This window comes from Solanum lycopersicum, chromosome 9 (assembly GCF_036512215.1).
Source record: "Solanum lycopersicum chromosome 9, SLM_r2.1".
Classification (NCBI taxonomy): domain Eukaryota; kingdom Viridiplantae; phylum Streptophyta; class Magnoliopsida; order Solanales; family Solanaceae; genus Solanum; species Solanum lycopersicum.
Genome location: NC_090808.1, coordinates 61181625 through 61204044, shown reverse-complemented (window position 1 = coordinate 61204044; position 22420 = coordinate 61181625). Strand labels below are relative to the sequence as shown.

At 31.0% G+C, this 22420-nt stretch overlaps 1 protein-coding gene across 1 annotated transcript; it reads right to left on the bottom strand.

Annotated features, from left to right (window-relative positions):
• Positions 1 to 4594: 4594 nt before the first annotated feature.
• On the bottom strand, positions 4595 to 15835 carry LOC138337049 (homeobox-leucine zipper protein HDG8-like). Its single transcript, XM_004247294.4, has 11 exons — positions 15755 to 15835; positions 15482 to 15610; positions 14331 to 14448; positions 12029 to 12220; positions 10847 to 11359; positions 10433 to 10525; positions 10122 to 10331; positions 8379 to 8562; positions 7289 to 7557; positions 5796 to 5885; positions 4595 to 5140 (listed from the first exon to the last, which is right to left on the bottom strand). Exons 1-11 carry the CDS (start codon positions 15832 to 15834, stop codon positions 4772 to 4774), a joined length of 2247 nt encoding a protein of 748 aa, XP_004247342.3. The 5' UTR covers position 15835; the 3' UTR covers positions 4595 to 4771.
• Positions 15836 to 22420: the final 6585 nt, after the last annotated feature.

The following is a 22420-nucleotide window of genomic DNA, read 5'->3' as shown; positions in this document are numbered from 1 at the left end:
AATGTTAAGAAGTCCAAATTTAGAATCATTTCAATGAACGTTCCACAAGATGATATATAAAGAGATATTGGGAGTTTATCCAACTTATTGTTCTAGATTTGAGCGGTAACAATTTTCTCTATATACCCTTTGCTTTTTCCAAGTTACCACAGTTGATGTCCTTGTGTTTGAGTGATTGTGAGAATCTTCAAACACTATCGTCAATATTAAATTTAGAGTACCTTGAAATTCTTGAACTTAGAAAAGGCCAAATTGGTCAAGATTACAGTGTTGACAACCTTCGTTCAATTCAGAAGAATGACATGATTAAGTGTACTTCTCTGCAGATTCCATTTGATGAAGGCTTCTTTAGTTCCCCTGCTCTATCAATTCCATCTAGGAAATATATGAGTATGAGGTTAGTCCGCCCCCCTCCCTCTCTCTCTCTCTCTCTCTCTCTCATATCAGATTATTAATTATCTAGTTGTAAAATCTCGCAATTCAAAATAGTGCGGAAGAAGCTAAGAACTGGAAATAGCCATTTTTGGAAATAATTAAAAATCTAGAAAATTTACTTAAATTAGAAAAAGTGAGTTTTTGGTAAATTTCTAACCGTCATAACTCCTAGCTCAAGATGAATTAAGTGTATTTCCATATATAGATGGAAAGCTCTTGGAATGGTCTTTTCAATGCCTCTGAGTTTGCGCAATTCCGAGTTCGAATGAGTAAGTTATGCCCTTTGTAAGTTTGGTTTTTTTCTAAACATCATGAGGCCTTTCCTACCAATCATAATCCTTGAGTCCATAATTCAATTCAAGGATATTTAAGAGTCGATTCAAATTAAGTCAAGATTCAAGTCAATAAAAGTTTGTCCAGGTTTTCAAAGGTCTTTTACAAATGTTTTAAAATTGTTCAAGACTTAAAGTTCAAAATGAGTTAAGCAAATAGTTCAGATTTGAAGTTCAGCTCTTCAAAAGTATATTGGGACTAAGCATTCCCAAAAGGATTTTAAAATGTTTTCACATTTAAATAAGAATGGAAATTGAGATTTCCAAAGAGCCTTCAGGCTAATTTTCAGAAAAGAATAATCGCATTCTAAATAAATCAAGAGAGGAAACTTTGATTTCCAAAGTAGCTTGTGAGATAAGTTTTTGAGCGCTAATCTAAAATCACATAAGGAAGTATGTTTTTAAACATAAGAGCTAATATTATATTATTTTTGAGAGTAGCGTTGAGCACCGATATGGGAAAGATTTTGGACAACTCACAACCTCCATAAATCATGTAGCCACATTGATAGAAAAGGGGTATACTTTTTTAGATGATTTTTTTAGTGCTTTTTAGCATAGACTAGTGGATCCACTTACTAGTCAGTTACTATACTAATGGCAAGGTATAGGACGACCCTAGCAGCTTGAGGCAAAATGATGTATCATCACAATAGCTCTTACGTGATGGTTGTCGGTTAGAGAAACTCCTACAAAAGTTAATTGTATATTATATACACAACTTATTCGTATTTTTACATACATCTTAGAGTTATATTGTATCATTGCATACATATAGAGTTGATATCATATTTTAAGCAATTGTTCTTTATATAGCGCTTGTTTTAAATTGTTTTATATTTAAATGAGTTCAGTCTTGTAGAGTTGACTTAGAGTTGAGTTGAGTCAGGTAAGTGTTGTGACGAAAAGAAGAAATCAAAAATCTAACAATAAAGAACACCAAGTTTAACGTGAAAAAACCTTCAAACCAAAGGTAACTACCACGGGATCGACAACATCTGAATTGCTTCACTATGCCAATAAGAGGGTTACAAATATTCTTCTAATGACTACACAACAAGTGCAAAAAGAGAACAAACAATAGCTACACCAACAAAAGATAAATAAAAAGAAACACCATCCAAACTCAGCTTTTGTTCGGGACCTAAAATAGGATCTTACTGACTGAAGAATCCGATCATACCGTTCAAATAAACCTCCAAGATGTCAGGAATACTCAGTCCAAATTTCAACCCGATCCAATGGTTAGTTATTCAGAAAATACGATCTGAACTTTACTGGTCGGAGAAAAAGACTACAGCAAAAGAACCCTTTTCCGTTTCTCTTTTATCTTGTTGAAAGATCTCTCAAAAACTTCTTATGTTCTAATGTCTTTCAAAGAAAATATCAATGAGCAATTAAATTATTCTCTCAAGACCATCCTCTATTTATAGAGTTGTGTTTTTCCTTACAAAGTCAAAACCAACTACAAATAGGATTAAAATTCCAATCCTTTTCCTAATAGAATTGGAAACCAAATAAGAGAATAATTTCAATACTTTTCCAAGTAGGATTAGGCCATGGGCCTTGGCTGGAACATGGGCAATCACCCAATAGTAAGTTTTTCAGATTTCCTTTTAAGCCTATGTTTGTGTGTTAGCTTTCCAACTCGCATACTCGTACATTCCATGTACTGATGCCAATTGGAATTCATCATATTATGATGCAGATACACGTAACTAAGATCGACATCCAGCGTACCGTTGATCCAGTGAGCTGTTTAGAGTCAGTTAGTGAGCCTCCTTGTTTTCAGGAGGATCCATTTCATTGCCTTTAGTATTAGTATTAGTTTCATTAGGATGTTCTGGGTCTTGTCCAAATATCCATCTTAATTGATTTTACAGGCTTCATAGACAGATAATATAGTTCTTCAGTCATTCATTTAAGTTGTATCGTTAAAGACTTGAGTTTCCATTTTGGCTAAGATATTATTTCATTAAGTTATTACATGAACTTATCTTTGTTGAGTTTAAGTCTTCCGCTGAGTAAGTAAGACGGACCAAGGGTTTGCTTGGGCCAACAATGGTTCTCGAGTGCACCCACCTGGGGTGTAAACTTAGAGCGTGACACTAATTATGTCTTTGTCTAATGAAGCAAGGGTTACAAATATATCTCCAAAGCAATGACATTATATCACGATGGCCACATTATAGAATTATAAGTTCTTAGTAATGGTTCTCTGGTTTGTTTGTGACTTTAAAGTATTTATCCCATTTTGGACTCATCATTGTTGTTGTATCCAACAACAAGCCTTTAGTTTTTGAGTGGGCTAGGTATATGATAATATTCCATTTTGGACACTTCGTTGTCGGTTGTTTGAATTTGAATTGTGTTGGTTTTGAAACAACAAACAAATCTATTTCACTAACTCGTAATTGGAATTACAAAAGAATTTAGGAACTAAAAGGAAATTGCAGAACACAAGTAGGAGAAAGGGATGAGAAGTAGAACTCATAGAAAGGGGATGAGAGGACTAAACATTTTTCTCAACAATTTTCATAATCCCTAAATCACATATCACTACTCTTTTTTATGGAACCGTTTCATGCCCACTACTTAACCCAGATCCCAAATTAACCTGACCATATTGCTCGTTCTCGGCCCAATAACTCTAGCCCAATAACAACTTGTATGACATTAGTATCGAGATTGGGCTGGACTTGATTAATAACCAAAATGGTGTTGAAGCTATAGCAACATAGTTTGGAGTAAAACGGTGTTGTTTCAATGGACATACTTAGAAGTTGACTCAATGCACAACCAACATGGTGACAATGGAACACACTTTCTACCTAAAGCTTAAGAAGATCGTGGACAACAACATTAACTAGAAGAAGAGGGCTGGAATCCGAGTCACTCACCGCTACAGAAAAGGAAACCAACTAGCTGATTTTCTTGTTGCATTTTTTATTCTAAGGAAATAGGTAGACGCTAATACTAGTGGGCCTACTATACTCAAACATGGACAAACAACAACCTATAGATCATAGAGACAAAACGAGTTGGTACGAAGAAGAGAAATTGAGGAGGAGACAGAGGTTTGTCTGAAGTATGTCAACGCGTCTACAAGTAAAATATTTTTTTGAAACAAACTAATAAAATATACAGCATTAAAAGTGCGGTGGAAACTAGCAACGTCATTAGTTTTTTTATGCATAATGTAACAAATTAGAGTTCCCAACACAAATACTAAAATAGTGTATAATAACTCATAACCAAATTACAATGGCAACACCTAAACTATTGAATTACAAGCTTAATTAATATCTAAAACAAGCCAGAGAAGTATCTAGAATATTTAAAGTTGTAAAGAAATGAAGGGAGATATCTAGTATGAGTGTTTCTGAAAGAAAAATATAAAAATAATTTAGAATGGATAGTTTTAGAATTCTGCAATTGAAGGACTGTTCTAGAGTAGAAATAGTAAATATCCTCCATTAGATCTGATCCTTCCATCACCACCTATAACTAGAGGTGGTCATTTAAGGTGTAGCCAAGAAAGAAAGAAAGTTAGCTAACAAGTACAGAGTGGTACTCAAGACAAAAGTGGGTGCTCAACCTAGATCTCAAGTAAATGTATTGTTGGATGTTTAATTCTTGAGCCTCTTCGTGGTTTAGCCCTAAGGCCAACTACTTGGATAGCATCTGGGCTATCCGTGTTTACAACATATAATTCCATCCACACATGGATACAATATATGTACTACTCCCACACTTGCAAAATCAGGAAGGCATGACATTGTAACATGACAAAGAACAAAAATAATGATCAGAGAAAACCAAACAAATTAGAAGTCTCAAGTAAGTGTATCAATATAAAAAATAATTGTAGCAACACATATCTCACAGTCTTGAGATTTTAGAAGTCACAAAGAAGGGAACACATCATCCTTCAAAACCATCAATTGTCTTAGTCTTGAAATCTTCAAAACAAACAAATAAACAAACAACATGAAATTAAACCATCACAAATCAGAGCAACCCAATGCTTCTTTGATTTTTAAAATTGTGGCACCTAAAACGCCATGAACAGAAGCCACTACATCAAATTGTTGCTGCTTGGAGGTTGGATTATCACCACAAATCAATATTTGAAAAGCCACTGTCAAAATTGAACCATTTTGTGCATTTGCAGTGTTGTCGCTATTCGAGGAGAGCCGTCCATCGGGACTTATGATGATACCAGAGGGCAAAATGGGAACTTTTGTTGCATCAACTCCATTGACAATTGAAGTGATTGCTCGTATCTCTATGGGTGCATAGACTAAAAATGCTCCCATTTCATCAATACTCGTCTCTTCAAGCACTAACATTTCCTTATGCATATTATAAGGCTGTATATGCGTTACAATAATTAAGAAATATTAGGGTAAACACTATAAAAGAATAACTGACAGATTAGGTATGTTGCTAAACAATAAAAAATCCACAACTAATCCTATTCAATAATGAATTAGTGAGGGATTATGAGCAATCTTATTAGTTCTAGGGCTATAGGTTATTTAACAACAGATTAACAAGGAATTTCATAGCTAATTCTTATTCTTTTTCGTAGTGAAATACATTTAGCATTATCAGTTCACCTAAAAAATAGTAAAATATAATTAATGGATCACATACTAAACCAAGTGGAATTATTAATATACAAAATGAAACAAACAACAACTTGCTATAAATGGCTAAGCTATGATAATGTGTAGAAGATTTTCAAATTATCTGTGTATATAAACTAAACGTGAGAAATTAATCTTTATTTTTTTGTGTTATATTGTTAATTGACTACAAGTCAAAAGTTAAATTGGACCATAGAAAATTCATTTTGATTCAATAATTAAAGAACAAAAAGTCTAAAGGAAAAAGAGATACAAATATTTGGTATTTTTGCATGCAAAAAAAAGATAAATCCAATCATAAGTAATATTATTTGATTCTTCACAATGTCATTATTGTAGAAATATCTAATTATAAATAAATAAATATGATAAATACCTGAATAATTGTAATGTTGTTTCCCAAAAAAGTTCCTGTAGGTACTCGATCTAACTCAATCACATTATTTTCACCAATCAAAATATCCCACTGAAAAAAATCAAATGATAAAAAATATCATAATTTAATTGACAAGAAATTACTTTGTGGGATGAGTATTATTTAAGATCATATATTCAAAACAATATATGCACAATCAATGCCAAGACTAGCAAAACATGTAGATAATATTTGGCGTGTAAAAATAAAATCGTTCGATAAATCAAATCGAAAGAAGTGCTAATAGTTTATTGCTATTAGATTAATGGACTTTTAATGACCTTATAGATATTTTAAAAAATATTTATCGGGTTATCAGTTTGGTATTTGGTTTTCTAATATTGAGTTATTGGGTAAACTGATAACTTATCAAGACTATAGTAATTTGTAACTTTACCAGACATAAATATTAAATATTAATCTTAATAAACTACTTGTTTTTACCCTTTAGCCTTCCATTCACACTTCGTAGTGACTTTGAGTTTATAATTTCACATTATATAAAACGTCTAAATCTAAAATAAAAATTTTATGCCTCTCAATTTTTCTCTGTGTAATACTTATATAATTCTTTTTATGTTAGTTATTATTGTTTATATTTTATGAGTATTTGTAGAGTTACATTATTATCTTATCGCATCAAATTATTGGAGAAAAGTTATATATTTTATAATCATTTTCTTATTGGTTAAACTAAAAATCAAACTCTTAAGGACCAAAATCGATTAAAAATATCTTATTGATTTGATTTTTTGTTTAGCGAATTTGAAAACTAATAAACAAAACCTATAACACATCAAACAGAACCGAGCTGATATATGCACACTCTAGTAACCTGGGAACTTAATATTAGCAAATCAATCAAATTCGGGACTTTAACATAGGGGTTTCAAAAATCCTAAACACTGAGCTCATTCTATTATAATTTTAAAATTATGGTATTTATTGAAATAATAGAGAGTTTTACATAAAAATATATACATGAATTGAAAAAAAGTCAATTTCTATACGGGTATTTTTAGGGGTCATTTGGTGAACAAGTTATACAGGGATTGAAAATGTAAAAATTACTTCTTTTGTTAGATGTTTTGCTCATTTTATTAAAAATTGAATATCAATGCTAATATATATATACAATCATTCCTTTTTATGACAATCTTTTTCTATAACAACATTTCACCTATTATATATTTTAACAACAATATATTATTTGTAATATCACAATGTGGAGCCTGTACAGGGTAGAATATACGCAAATTTTACCCTTATCTCTCGAAGGAAGAGAGACTATTTTTGAGATACCCTCGACCAATTTCATGTAGAATCAAAGTTTTATTTGGAAAAAATATCAATATCATGTTATATTATTATGTTCTCTATGATAACATTTTGCTATAACCACTAAAAAAATTATCTGAACAACTGACATTATTATGAAGAGGTTTGATACATACCTGATTTCTTGTCTTGTCATCTTTGAAGAAATCGAAGACATCTTGGAATGAAAGAGGAAGCCATAGAGAAGCAGTGGCAATAGCAATAAAGCCTTTTGGTTCGATAATTTCTTCATTTTCTCTTACTGAAATCCTATCTACACGGTTTACCTGTGATGAAGTTGGAAAATCTCCATCGTAGTCTGTCATGCTTAGAATTTCAAAAAAACTCTTCACCATCCTTTGAGATACTTGTATCGTATTTTTCACCCCTTCTGGATCATGAAACACTGAAAGTAAAATGAAATTTAAATATTACAATAACATATATATCTAATATAATTCCACAAATGATGATGTCATCTTGAGAAGGTAGAGGAATTGTTCTTTTATAGATCCTAATACAAGTGTATCCAAATTCAAATATGAAAAGCAAATACATGGATATAAAGGAGACAATATGTAATACTAAAGTAGAAAAAAATAAAATATTAGGAAAGTAATTATAACAATAATAATAAGGAAACAAGATACGAGTGTGTTTTTGTTTTTTGGAGCATAATTTATTTTAAGAAAACTATTTTTATTTTCCGATTTTGTTTAGAAAGTACTAAATATATTTTCTAGAAAAATTAACTTCTATTTAAGATTGCTAAGAAATATTAACAGATAGGAAAGTATTTCGATGATAATTTTACATGTTAAAGGTGATAACAATATTTGAGTATCGTTAAAGCATTGATATAATATTCAAAGTCGAGATGATTGTAAAGGCAAATGACTTTCCACAGAAAATGAGAGAAATAGTCATTTTTCCTGCTCCTTTGGTTGCAAAATATTTTCTCTATAAATTAAAACAAAAAAAAATTCACTGGTCGAACGTGATTAAAGTAAGTATTATATATATACTTCAAAGATTAAAAAACTTTTAAAATGTCATATTTCAAACATATAAACAAAGAAAAGGGAAGAATTTGGACCACTTCAAGATTTTTAATTTTTAATTAAAGTTGCCTTGAAGTGATGAAAAATTTACAATTGATTCTTTTCTCACCTTATAAATGAAAATTCAAAAAAGCAGTAAATATATAAAGGGAACATAAAATCAAACCTCCTTTGAAATCATGCCTAGTAGGGTATGTTGAACCCATTGAAAAATTACATCTCTCACTCATCCTTTGAAGTGTAACAATCCATCTTTTAGCTCCGTATGCTTCACGATCACACAATAAATCTCTAAAGATACTATTAACCTGATATTTTTCATATACTTGAACATGTTCCACCCAAGTAACCTGCAAGAGTAAAAATAATCAAGAAATCAGAATAAAAATAATTAATTTATTGGAAAATAATGAGGAAAGCATGTGCTGGAAATTTGTGTTTTTTTAGCAATGGATGTCATAAGGAAATAATTGATCAGGACCATATGAACAGAAAGAATAATCCTTGCTTTTTTAGATTCAAACATCTGAGACATGAACAACATTGTATAGGCCGGAGTTCAACATTGTTAAATGAAGATTAGCAACTCTGATAGCATCTTAAAAGGATGGTTATTGAATCTAACCCAACCCTAAAATAATACTTGTCAGGCTTGGGGATTTTCCAAGTTTATACACAGACAAAAAGAATATTTTCTAAACCAATACAAGAACACTTCAACAGCCCACCATGCACGTCTCAAAGTTGATCATTTGGAGAATAAATTAATAACATAATATGAAGATCAAAAATTGGATAAATCGAGAATAAAGATAGTTTGATTCTTATATCATAGTAGGAACAATAGACATCATGAAATAGGCATGAAATATGCATTAGTACGTGTAAGTTTTTACCTATGTAACATACCCTTTGAAAAAAGGCTACATATAAATAGAGATATGTATGTTACCTGTTTGAGTTGTAGAATAAGGTTGCAGTACTCAAAGAACTGTGTAATATAGCTACAAAGAAAGATTGTTTATGGATCCAATGGTGCATACTTATTTCATAAAGAAAAGAGGGATTGAAACTGTTACTCTGCCAACAATTGCTTCATGGGTAGTGCGGAAGATTTTGAGTACAAGAGATATGATAATTCCAAAGGCAAGTTGTGCAAGGTGAGTTGATGATGGACTTTGCAAAGGCACATAAAGGTAGGAAGTTTTCTACAAAGAAGATGTAAAACTATATCATGCCTACTTTTTCCAAAAGTAGAATGGAAGAGTATGACTTTGCAACAAGGAGTACATCCAAGTGGCTAGTTGTGCAGAAAAGATTAGCAATTGTTAAAAGACTTGAAAAGTTTGGAGTTCAGATGTCATATGAATGTGTGTTCTATAGTAACACAAAGGAAACCTTTGAACATCTTTATTTTGATTGCCAAGTGACAAAGACATTATGGGGAAGAATGTGCAACTGGATGGGAATCCAAAGAAGTATTGACGACTGGATCAAGACTAGTATCTTTGTGATGATTATATATATCATTTGGAGAGAAAGAAACAAAATTAGCTTCTATCGAGGAAGACTATCATGTGCTGACAAGGTCCCCAGAGAGACTGTAATGCATATTCTTCTAAGAGGACAACACAAGGCAAGCTACAAACCTATTATTAATTTGTTTTTTGTATGAGTAGGAAGATAGATGGTTAGAAAGAGAAGCACTTATGGGTGTTTCTATGTAATGTTATTTTTTTCATTATAAATTAAAATCCTTGTTATAAAAAAAATTAATTCATGCATAAACGTAGAATAAGACTACATATAATAGACCCCAGTAATATGGACCACGTGTATAGAGGGAGCTTAATGAACATAATTTTCCTTTTATATAAATATTGATATAAAGAGAGAAGATGAATCTTACCTTACTTTGGCCATTGCCCATATCTTGAATTACACAACCAGATGGGAACTTCCAAGAATAACAAGGTACACCACTCTGAATCTCATTGAATATATCATATGAAATATCCACCATGATCCATGTTGTTGCATCAAGTTGTCTACAACAACGTATGAAGAGAAATTCTCTAGCTTCAACTAGAGGCGATAAAATATGCAACTTTTCATACATCTATATTCAAGAACAAAAAAAATTGATCATTTTATGAGTCAATTTTAATATTGATTTAAATTTTTAGGGGAACTAAATCTAAAATATGGATTAATATTTACCAATTGTATAGAGCCTCCCCAAGTACCAGAATCAAGAACTTCAATAGTCTTAGCTTCTGTGACTATAGTAGGAAACAAGTTCATCCATTTGACCTACATATAATAATCAATCGTTTTTAAGAATATGATTAGTTATTAAACAATAAGAATGACAACTATGTCAAAAAATAAGTACTCATTGTACATGTCCATCACTCCATATAAAATCATCTTAATCAATATTGTATGGGATAAATTCATGATATTGGCATGGTATGTTTCCACATCATGAAGTGGTATATATATATATAAGCAAAACAAGCCTTAGATTCTAGTATTGACACGTTCAAAACCCATACATCAATTTAGGTTCAAAATAGATAATATCACTTCTAAACTAAATGTTTATAACATGCAAGTGTTTATGAAACTTACTGGATCAAGAAAATTATGAATCAACTCAATTGCAGTCATTGACACAATTCCAAAATCCTTTGATGATTCAATTCGACCCATTGATGTTTGGTAAGGTAGAACTTGATTTGAAAATTTTCTTCCATAAATCTCACGATGAATAAAACATCTCCTATCACTTGACGAATCTACCCAAAATGGATCATTCATTTCCCAAAGTTTAACCATTTCATTCATAGAAGCAACAGCAGTCTCAAACATAATCTTTTGTTGCCTGCTATCATGATGATATTCATCATGTTCCTGTGGTGATGGAGACATTATTGAATGTGTATGAACATTATTATTATTATGATTGTTTTCTTGGCGAAGAGGAGGATATCTAATGAGAGAGCCACATATCTCTTGGTTTAATAAAGTTCCATCAGATGAATTTGAAGTTGATCTAAGAGTCGATTTTTGTGGTGCCAAATTTGAATCCATCACATAAGGCCTTCCAACAACATGTGAGATGAGATTTGATACTTTTTCATACTGCAAAAATAAATTATTAAGTTAATTTACTTACAATAATAGGTATGTATCTAAACTAAACATGATTTAAAAATTTAAAGAGGATAAGAATGTATAATTTGCTATTAGTGTATATAATTTAAATTCTTTCAATCAATTAATTGATTGTGAGATCAAGATGATCTCTCTTGTCAAAGGGTGGGTGCTACTCATAATCATGGGCAGAAACAAATCCAAGATATAAACATGACGAGCTCGAACTTTTTAGGTATTTAACACATTTAACACTCGTGTAAATCCCACTGAAAAGAGATTCACTTCATATCAGGATCTTTGTACCAGAGCTCAAAACTAAGACTCTTTGTTAAGGATAGACGAATCTTATTCGTACAATCACAACACTTGGTAGTAGGCTTCTAACGCTTAATTGTTGTATTTATAAAATTATGGATGCAAATATAATATTTATTTAAATTTTAGTAATTCTTTACATGTACCTATGCCTCGAGTAAAAAATACTAACTAAAATTTCAATAAATATAATAGATCTAACTCCTTCATTTTATATTATAAGTTATCTGCTAATACCTTAAATCCTGGATTAATTCATCGAGTTCAAACCATGAATTTTCCTCGTCTTTTGTTAAACGTAAAATAAAGTAAAATAAATAGGATATATAGAAGGTTTACCTGTTCTGTCAACAATTGATTTTCCGTTTTCATATTTTCTAAATTACGTTCCCTTTCTTCTTTTCCAATGGGCAGTCCATCACATTTTGGGCACATAATATTCTTCATTGCCTCTTTCATTGCCTTGTTTTCACAAAGAAATCTTTCTTTTTCTTTTCGAAGAGCATTGTTAATGGATCTCTCATTTTGAGTCTGATAAAATATATATAACAAAATTAATAACATGTGTAATAATAATACACACTTAACATAACATATAGGCAATTAAATAATTGTAAAATTAATCATTATGTTAAATTTTTGAATATTCACAAAGAAGGGATCAATAGTGCACATTCCAATAAATTGAAGATTTATGTATTGAACAAAGATATTACTAGTATCAAAATTAGAAATTGGACCACAAGTGCTACTTAGCCTTTTTTATAATGCTTGAAAAATATTTTTTCCATCCATCTTTGCTTAAGAGTTCAAAAACCATTCTAATTTTTAATATACATACACTTTCTTCCTCGTATAAGATATAAATTATAAAGAATTTTTATATAGGTGAAAAATTAATTTACTCAACTTGCCCAAATTTAACTAGAAGTTTTGAACCACATATTATCTTTGCATCACTACTACTACCCAAAGCTCCCGCAAGTAAAAACTTCTTTATCGTATCTAGAGCACTGGCCATATTCAAGCTTCACCATTTTATCCTAGGTTTGTTACCCACAATCATGTTCCTCCTCTCCCTTACAATCGAACAGATGGAGTTAATATTAGGTCGTTAAATTCTCACTCGGGATAACCAATAGTCTTTGTAAAACCTTTATTTTTCCTTCCTAAGAAGCAAATAGTCTATCTGACTTTTATCTACCGTGCTATGGAAAGTTACCAAGTGCTCTTCCTCCCTCAAGAAACTCGAATTGACTAGCACCAACCCAAAATCTCTTGAAAATTCATAAGTGAGACTCCTTCGCATTCTTGTCCCTGAAACCGAAACCTCCATACTAATCACTACACCCCATCGGAGTAGACTCGATGTGACCATTGAAATATCCTCCTATGGATAACTTCTTTGTGTTTGAAACACCTCCACCCACCTCTTCTAAATCCTCCCAGAAAAGCTTCTAGTCCTCCTCATCCAAGACCATTTGCGGAGCATAAGAACTAATAATGTTAAAAGTGGACACTCCAATGACTAACTTAATCGTCATCATCCTATCATTGATCCTATTTACCTCAATCACTTCCTTCCTAAGCTCACAATCTGCTAAGATGCCTACTTTATTCCTATTCCTCACACCTTCTGAGTACCACAACTTATACTTATTCATATCATGTGCCTTCTTGAGAATCTTCACTGGCTCTATCAAATTCCCCATCAAAGACTATAATCTTAGCCTAGATGTGATAAATATAGTCATGTTAAAAAAGAATATTACATTGTTTGGTAATTAAACAAATAACAAGAAAAAATTTAAGAAAAATAATTTTTTGAAAGAAGTTGAAAATTTGGGTCGTGGTCTATTTTAAGCCCAACCCAACCCAAATATTTATTAATCTGCTCATTTTTTCATACAAATTATTTTGACTAGCTTGGACTTCGTTCAATTGGTCCATTTAATATTGCAACATTTCCTTTATTCATCAAATAATCTTGAAAAGGAAAATCATTAGTTCTAAGTTGTAAAAACCAAAATTTTCTGACTTTAAATTCTCAAAACCTAATAGGGATTCATCTTTATCAATTTTGTAATTCCTTGCTAATTATGGAACTTGCTAGGGAGTTCATGTGCTTTGAATAATTTAACTTAATTCTATCATTGATTTTATTGAGCAACAAGTTAATTGAGTTGAAGGTTAGATGATAAAAATAATTTAAATGAAAAATACTTTCAAATCTATTGATCAATTCAACATGAAAAATCAAACGAGTCACTTAGGAAAACTATATAGAAATTGAAAAGTGAAATCATCAATAATGAAATTGATTGTAAGCGGGGTGGGGGGTGGGGGTGGGGGTGGGGGGTGATACTGGAATTAAATAACTTGATTATTAAGAGGAAGAAATTATCTTATTTATTCACACATTCTAACAAGTTAACCAAATTTAGAGAAACAATTTACCAATATATTCACTGCTTTCCATTAAACTGATTCAACTTTTATCATCACTTTTTCTAGATTTTTGAAAATTTTAATGAAAAAAAATATTAATTTGTTGTTGTGTGTAAACAACAACAACAACAACAATATCCAATTAATTTAGTACAATTGACAATATATAAAAGAACTAAAAAATCGAAATTACCTTCGTTTGAGTCCTTTTGTTTTGGAACCAAAACTTGACCTGCTTATGGTCAAGCCCTGCTTCCCTACCCAATTGCTTTTGTTGATCCTCATCTGGATGTGGACATTTCTTGAAGAATCTTCATTCAAAAATTCACGAAGAAAAAACATTATTGATCATTTAACAAAAAAAGAAAACCTAAAAATTAAAATAACAAAAGAATGTCATAAAAAACATGGTGGATTGACAAATATTTCTCCATCATAAAAATGTCATAAAAAACCATGGTGGATTGGCAAGTATTTCTCCATCATAAATCAGGTCATAAGTTCGAGCATTGGAACTAAAGTTTTGGGAGGGAACATTTATCCCTTAAATGGGACTTGGTTCCCCACTTGAATTTGAATTTGTCTGGCCCTAGATCAAGTACTAGATACTCACCAAAGATTGAGGAGTAGTAAGTACTCTTTTATCCTTAACTAGAGGCCTCATGTTGAGTCATTAGACAAGAGTTGTCACCATCGATTGAGAGAGGTTTATCCCCCACCCACCCACACAAAAGTGAGAATTTTTTATGCAAATCTGAACTAAGCAGGACCTAAAGTGGGACTTTTCAATGCAAATCTAGATTTTTTTGTCTCTGAGGTGAGATTTTTATGTTATCTATATTAGTTGGGCCCTAAAATGAGATTTCTCGAAACAAAGTTAAATTAGTCACGCCTCAAAAGGGGTATCAAACATAATGGGAAATAGATTGTTTGTTTTTTTGTGCAAATATAAGAAAGAAATTGAAATTAAATGAACTTATCTTCTTATGCTAAAGTCATTAATGAATAATCAAGAATAAACCAGTTCTTTTATAAAGATGTATACACATAACAGATTAATCATCAAGATAAACTATTTCAAAACCATTTTAGCAATTCAATGAAATCAAAAGTACAAATCTTTTATTAAATATAATGGACATGTAGGGAACAAAAAAACCACCAACAGAAAATCAATAAAAACAAATAAATATCAATTGATGCACAAAAAAAACATACAAAAAAAACAAATTATTCTATCACTCGTGCGGTTTAAGAAAATAACACCATTTCTTTGAACAAACAAAAAATTGAACATATATATCTGAAGGATAAAATGTTTTTCTTAAAAAAAATTGATCTTACGCTTCGAGTCTTTGGATTTGTTCCATAGAATGTCTGTGGTACTGTCCATGCCTTTCCGATCTATTTTGGGAATTTGATGGTTCTCCAGCAGGTTCTTCCCCAGAACCTGTCATATTTTTGGATAATTTTCTGTTTGATAAAACAAAATAACAAAAGAAACACAAAAAATAAGTGTTAATCTATTTGATTTATCGTGCAAGTAATTAATTTATATAAGAAACAACTAAAATAAAACAAAGAGAAAAAAAATATAAGAGAAATTTTTTTACACACCTTTTGATTGATGAGTAGCTATAGAGAAAAAGAAATGTAAGTGGTCTATTTATATAGTAGAAAACAAGTTGATTGTACATGAGAAAGATACATAGAATCTGATATAATTGGGGGGGGGGGGATTCGAAAGAATACTAAGGGTTTGTTTGGAAAGACACCTTGATAATAGATTTTGGTGTAATTGGGTGTAATTACATTGTCTGACCCATTTGTTGGTCAGGAGGCAATTTCACTGTCCAATTCATAGGAAGGAGATGTGAATTGTTGATAATTACATGGTGTAATTACAAGCTGATTACTTCTTCTTTTTTCATTTTAATTTAATTTCTTTTTATATTATAAAAAGTTCTTTTTTTATTTTTCATTATTCTACAATTTTCTAAAATTATCTTTTTATTGTATATTATTTATATTTTATTTCTTTCTCGTTCTCAACTTTTACTTCATGTGATTCTATGCAATTTTTTCGCATTCTCTATTTTATATACCATATTTATTTATTTCATTAACATAATTTTTTGCTAGTATTTTAAAATTAAAGTAGAATTCACTATTGAGTAAGATTATAAACTTATGTTTTCCTATTCTTTTCAATCATAAATGTTTTGTTGAAATTTAACATAAAACTATATATTAAATTTTTGTTTTGAGTTTAGAACTTATGTTATATTTTTAGTTTCATTCGTTATAGTAGTATTGATTTGAAACTTCACACTACAAGTTATTTATTTTTTAATAGACTTGATAGATTATCTTTTTGTCACATATCTTAACATTTTATGACATAATAATAATTTTTTTGTCCAACATGCATTTCAAGATAATCATAGAAATTTTGTACTTTTAGTTTTTATGATTAATTAAATTGAAATACACTAATTTAAAAAATATTAACCAATTAGTTAAGAACATATGTTACTAATTAATATTTATTAAGTTTCTTATTTTTTAATCAAATTTTATATAACTAATTGTTAATTTTCAGATTTAATATAACTTTGTGATTGCATTTGTATATCCAAACAACACATGTGTAATTATATTTTAATTACACTGTGAAAAATAAGCAAGTCGATATCATTACTACGTTGTGTAATTACTATGATGATATTTACTATCCTAATAATTACATCAATTCTTTCAAAAAGACCCAAAATGTGAAGAGTGAAGACAAGATAGGAATTGGAACGTGTTTTGTTTTTCTTTCATAAAAGATTTTGTTTGATATTAGTAAATATGGTCTGTCATTTATAAATTTTCTATTCAAATTGCAAGTTAATTCCTTAAATGGACATTTGAGAACAATATTTTCCATCAAATTATATAATTATTTTTCTAATAGTAAAATCACATTTTTAATACTATTTTTAAATACTTAATCTAATATCTACCAAACTCGATTACAAGAGGATAGACAAGACTTGACTCCTAAAGAATTAAGGAAAAATGGCATGGTATACCTCAAATTCAAAATTTAGAGTTGATATATAATTTGTTACAAAAGTGACTCCTATACACTCCTATTATACATGAATAGCTCAAATATATCATATTTATCTAATGGGAGTGAAAAAATTACTAGATTTACAATATAGACTCAAAAGAACAATATTAAATTATTTTGTTCTTTTACCATTCACGTTTCTTTATTTTTTTTCTCATATTTTCAGACTAAAAATTAAAGGGAAAAGGATCGGATACAACCCTTAACTTTATGATTTATAGTTAATATATCCCTTGTTGCAAAAGTCACTTACATATACTCTTACCATTACACAAATGACTCAGACATGGCACTTTTGCAAAGTTAAGGGATACATTGGAATGGAGTGATAAGTAAAACGTATAGAGAAGAATTATGTGTTGTTAAAAACTGAAAAGTATTTTAAAAAGAATGGAAGCTCTCTAATGAGTAGAGAATTTTGGGCTCATTTTAGGCTTCTAGTATACCAAAAGTAATGTTCTCAATGTCTATTTACAACTTATTTTGATCAAATGTATTTGTATTTCAATTATGAGACTATAAGCATGGATAAAGAATAGATCAACTTATAAGAAATATGCAAAATCGACAGTGAGCATCACCCAAGTTGACTTGGTATATCACCGAAGGTTACACTTCTTAAGCCTCAAGTTCATCTCAGTTTGGCATTATCAGGGAGAAGTCGATGTATCGTCAAAGTGATTTGGTGATGGTCATTGGTGTCGTTGAATGTAACAAGAAGCTGAAAGAAAAATTAAAGTTGGAAAGTACGAGTGGCGATGAACTCTATTATTTAGTGTATAACCCGACCTACTTGGTTGTCCCGACTTAGTTAAATGAAATAACATTGAAATGATCCATCCCGATCATTATGAATAGGTCAATGGTGAAAGAATTTGGGCTGTTAATGTCTTACATAAAAATTTATATTTCTAATAAAAAAAAATGTTGAGGTTTGGCTATTGCACAACTAATATTTTACTGAATTTGCAAGGTGCATGGAACCAGAAATGGAAAAAAAGTTTATACCATTTAATATAATGTGATAATAGATGATAAAATTTTAATTCGTAATCCATTTGATTTAGTGGTAAAAATAGTTAGCATATCTTTACATATGTTGATTTATTTAATTTTCTCATAAAATATAATAGTCGATTCAATAAAAATAAAAATAGAATAAACATGATAACAATTAAATTTAAAAATAAATATTAATTAAATAGCACTAGAATATCAAGATATAATTTTAGGCAATTAATAAGAAAAATTAATCCTTGAAAAAAGAGTAAGAGGCTATAACTATTTTAAAAAAAAGTTTAATACTAAGGTGATAACATTGAAAGCTTCTAGGGAAACTTTACTCTTCATTAATCAATATTTTTTTTACTCGACAGCATCTAGTAACTCTTCATTCTGCAAAGAAAAAAACACAAAGAAAATTTATATATATATATATATATATATATATATATATATATATATATATATATATATATATATATATATATATATAGTTTTTCTTCATAAAAAGTTAAGCAAGTAGATATACTCATCCTTTCAATCAACATTGTGTATTTCATGTAGAGCAATGAATATTGAAGCATACATGCCTTATTTTCTATTTCCTTTAGTTCTCTTAAAAAAATAGTAAGCAACATAAGAAAAATTCTTCAAGAATGTAAAATATATACAATTTGACATAGAAATAGTTTAACCATCCATATACGTGTTTAGTAATTGTAAAAATAAGATAAATTATATTTAATAATATATAAATAAAAATAATTTTTTGATGCACTACTAATGGATGTTATTATTAGTTATGAGCAGGACAAGGAGAAAAATAAAAAAAGAAACTTACTTGTTAAGTGCCTCATGTATCCAGAATTTTTAAAAAATGGTAAGGAATATAAAACAAATCCATGAACATATGAAGTAAATAAGATGTCATAATCCAAAATTCGTCGAGATTGGCACCCAGACTTACAAGCCGGTTGGAGAACCACTACTACTATCCAACTAAAACAATTATTCTAAAACTAAGGAATTAAAGATACAGAAGCAAGTTTAATGACTAAAACGCAAAATTCCATTACTAAACAGAGATCTAATAACTAACATTTACAGAAGATAAACATAGAACCTGAAAGTCAATGTACCAAGACTACTAACGATAACCAATTCTAAACAAGGAATTTCTAATGAACTATTCAATTAACTAAACATAGATGTCCAAGTCCGAAATTGGTGGACATGGACGAAAGAGAAATACGTGGCAGTCCGGAAGAAGCAGCTCACCCTTGAAGTCGTGGCGATAATCTCTAATATCCTAGGTGAGGTTTGTCAATAGCCGCTTGAAGATGCCCTGTACTCAACGAAAATAAGAGCTAGTGCAGAATCAGTACATAAACATCATGTAGTGGTAGGATCACGTGGCTATCCTACTAGTACAACATAAAAAGGTCGAGCAACATAATAATCACATGCATATATATCAACATAAACAACATTACCAACATGGAAATCCGACAACACATTTCACATGCTTAACACATCATTAGTCCTCTCACGGAACCCAAACCCAATAGTTAGTTTGTCAGAACGTGGCAATCCAATCCCAAGTATGCCGGAATGTGGCAATCCAATCCAAAGTTATGCCGAAACGTGGCAATCCGATCCAACGTTAGCTTGCCAAAACGTGGCAATCTGATCCCCAATCACACATCACAATCACAAGTACATCATCAAGATCATACATTTACATTGTGATTTCATAGGTACCTTATTTATCTATCACGATTCCAACAAGTGTGATTAATATTGCAACATTCATATACATGCAAGTATTATAATGAAGCAAGAATATGCATAAATCATACAATCATGAATCACAACCATCACCTACCTCGAAACAAGCTTGAAACCCTAAGAAACTTGATCCTTTCCTTTTCGGACTCGTTCCACTTGTTCTTGGTCTAAAAATAATCACAATAACACGAGAATCAACAAACAATCTCTAATTACCCGGAATACTAACAATTCTATGAACCATAGATCAAACCCATGATCCCAAATAGTCAAATAAGGGTTAGTTACACCATAGAATATTTTAAGAATCCCTTCCTTATAAATATTGACCCATTCTATTATGTTCTACGGATCTAAATTGACTTCGGGGAGTGAAAAGTGTACCTTTAGCTTCAAAAATGGTGAAAACGAGTTGGAATAGCCTAGGGGGGTTGTGTCATAGCTCTAAAAGTCAAAAAGTGTCAAATAAGATTCTGTTGGAGTTTTATTTACGACTTTATTCGCTACTTTTGACGCTATAGCGGCACCTTCTGAACTAGTGAGCTCTCGTCAAAAAAATCCCAAAAATCTTATAATTTTAATCCCATCTCATCCGCTTCAGTGATGTCCATTGCATAAATCCTGTTGCAGCAGCATGATTCGAGGCAGTGAGCCTTTCAGAAAATTTCTATTCTCCCTTTTTACAAACCTACTATGCTTAGAAAATACCCTTAACGCTAAGATCAATCCTAGAGATCTATTTATCTAAATCAATTTTGTAAAGTCGTACGGATTTCTTAACGAGTTATCTAACCAATCATGAAGTCGAATTCACATTTGTTCTACCCGATTGCTACCCGATTTCCCTACACTTTGATGATGCCGATTTATTCTAAATTTGGACAAGGTTGGGAATATCCTAATACTACGAAATAGTTTTTCCAGCCCAATTTTTCCCTCGTTGGCATTTCTATAATGAGGGAACCTGATCTTTACATAAGACTAACTTATATACAATAATATTGTAAAGAAAAACACACTTGATGACAAGTTCCTGTAGTGAACTAAACCCCCTTCATGAAGAAGCCATTGAAACAAAAGATAAAATTACGAATCAAAATAGTGTTCTTGTTCGTATTATTCATATGACTTGGTTCTCATGAGAGGATAAATCCCTTTAAATAGATTGATACCATAATGTTCATACTAAAAGTGTCATGACCCAACCCACCGGGCCGTGCGGGTACCCACTCTAATACCTAAGTAGGAGAATCCTCATACCTCAATGGTTAAAACATGCGGAAAGTTCACGAAAGATAGATATGATATAGATAAAAAAATCTTTATAAATGGAATCTTTTTCAACGAACTAGTTAAGACTTGTAAAGTAATTAATAACCCCAAGGATTTAGTATAAATAGGCACAAGAGATACTAAGGATACAATGGACCATAAAATACACGATACATCTCCTACCAAGCGGAAGGACAAGTAGATACTGCTGGAGATTCTTCGTCTTCACCTAAGGAAACATCACTGAATCCTGCAACAAAATGATGTCAAAAGACATAACAAGAGTAGTATCAATACAAACACATTACTGGTAAACATCACAGGTCAACCCGACACTCATCACATAATATAAGAAACAAACGAGTATGAATCATGAAATAAACCAGTCGCTTCTCCACCTAACCCTTTCATTGAAGTAACCCTCTAACTACTGCCTCGTTGTTCGTCACCCACTTATCAAATTCTAGATCAAAGCTTAAACATTCTAAACACATAGTCAACCCCCAAGTATCCTCACCATCAATTCAACTAATCGTTCACGTCATATCTTACCTTGTCGTAATACCCTACCATTGTCACTTAAATCATTAGACTAACTTTCGTCATACTAATCCCCTCTGCACTTCTCCAAGTAGAATCCACCTAACATACTTTATCGGATGTACTATCTCTAACAATTTCCTCCTCACGACACACCAACTAGAAGTCGTTATAACCTGAGTACCACCAATGCTACACCATTTTTACAAGCGTAGTTCAAGCATATACTATAATGACAACAAGCTTCTCATGCACATTTATCACGAATTCATTGTTTATCAATTATTGAGCAACATATCATCTTCCAATATCACTTTTCAATAAATATAAACACAATCCTCATAATTAGATACACAACATAATTCAATAGTTCTCTCATTGAACCCAAGAATGAACAATTACTTTGTCGGACGTGGCAATTCGAATCCAATATTATTGTGCCAAAATGTGACAGCTAATTCTATGTTTATGCCGGAACTTGGCAACCAATCCCATATTTATGTCGAAACGTGGCAACCGATCCCATTGTTAGTGTGGTGAAACGTGATAGTCGATCCCAT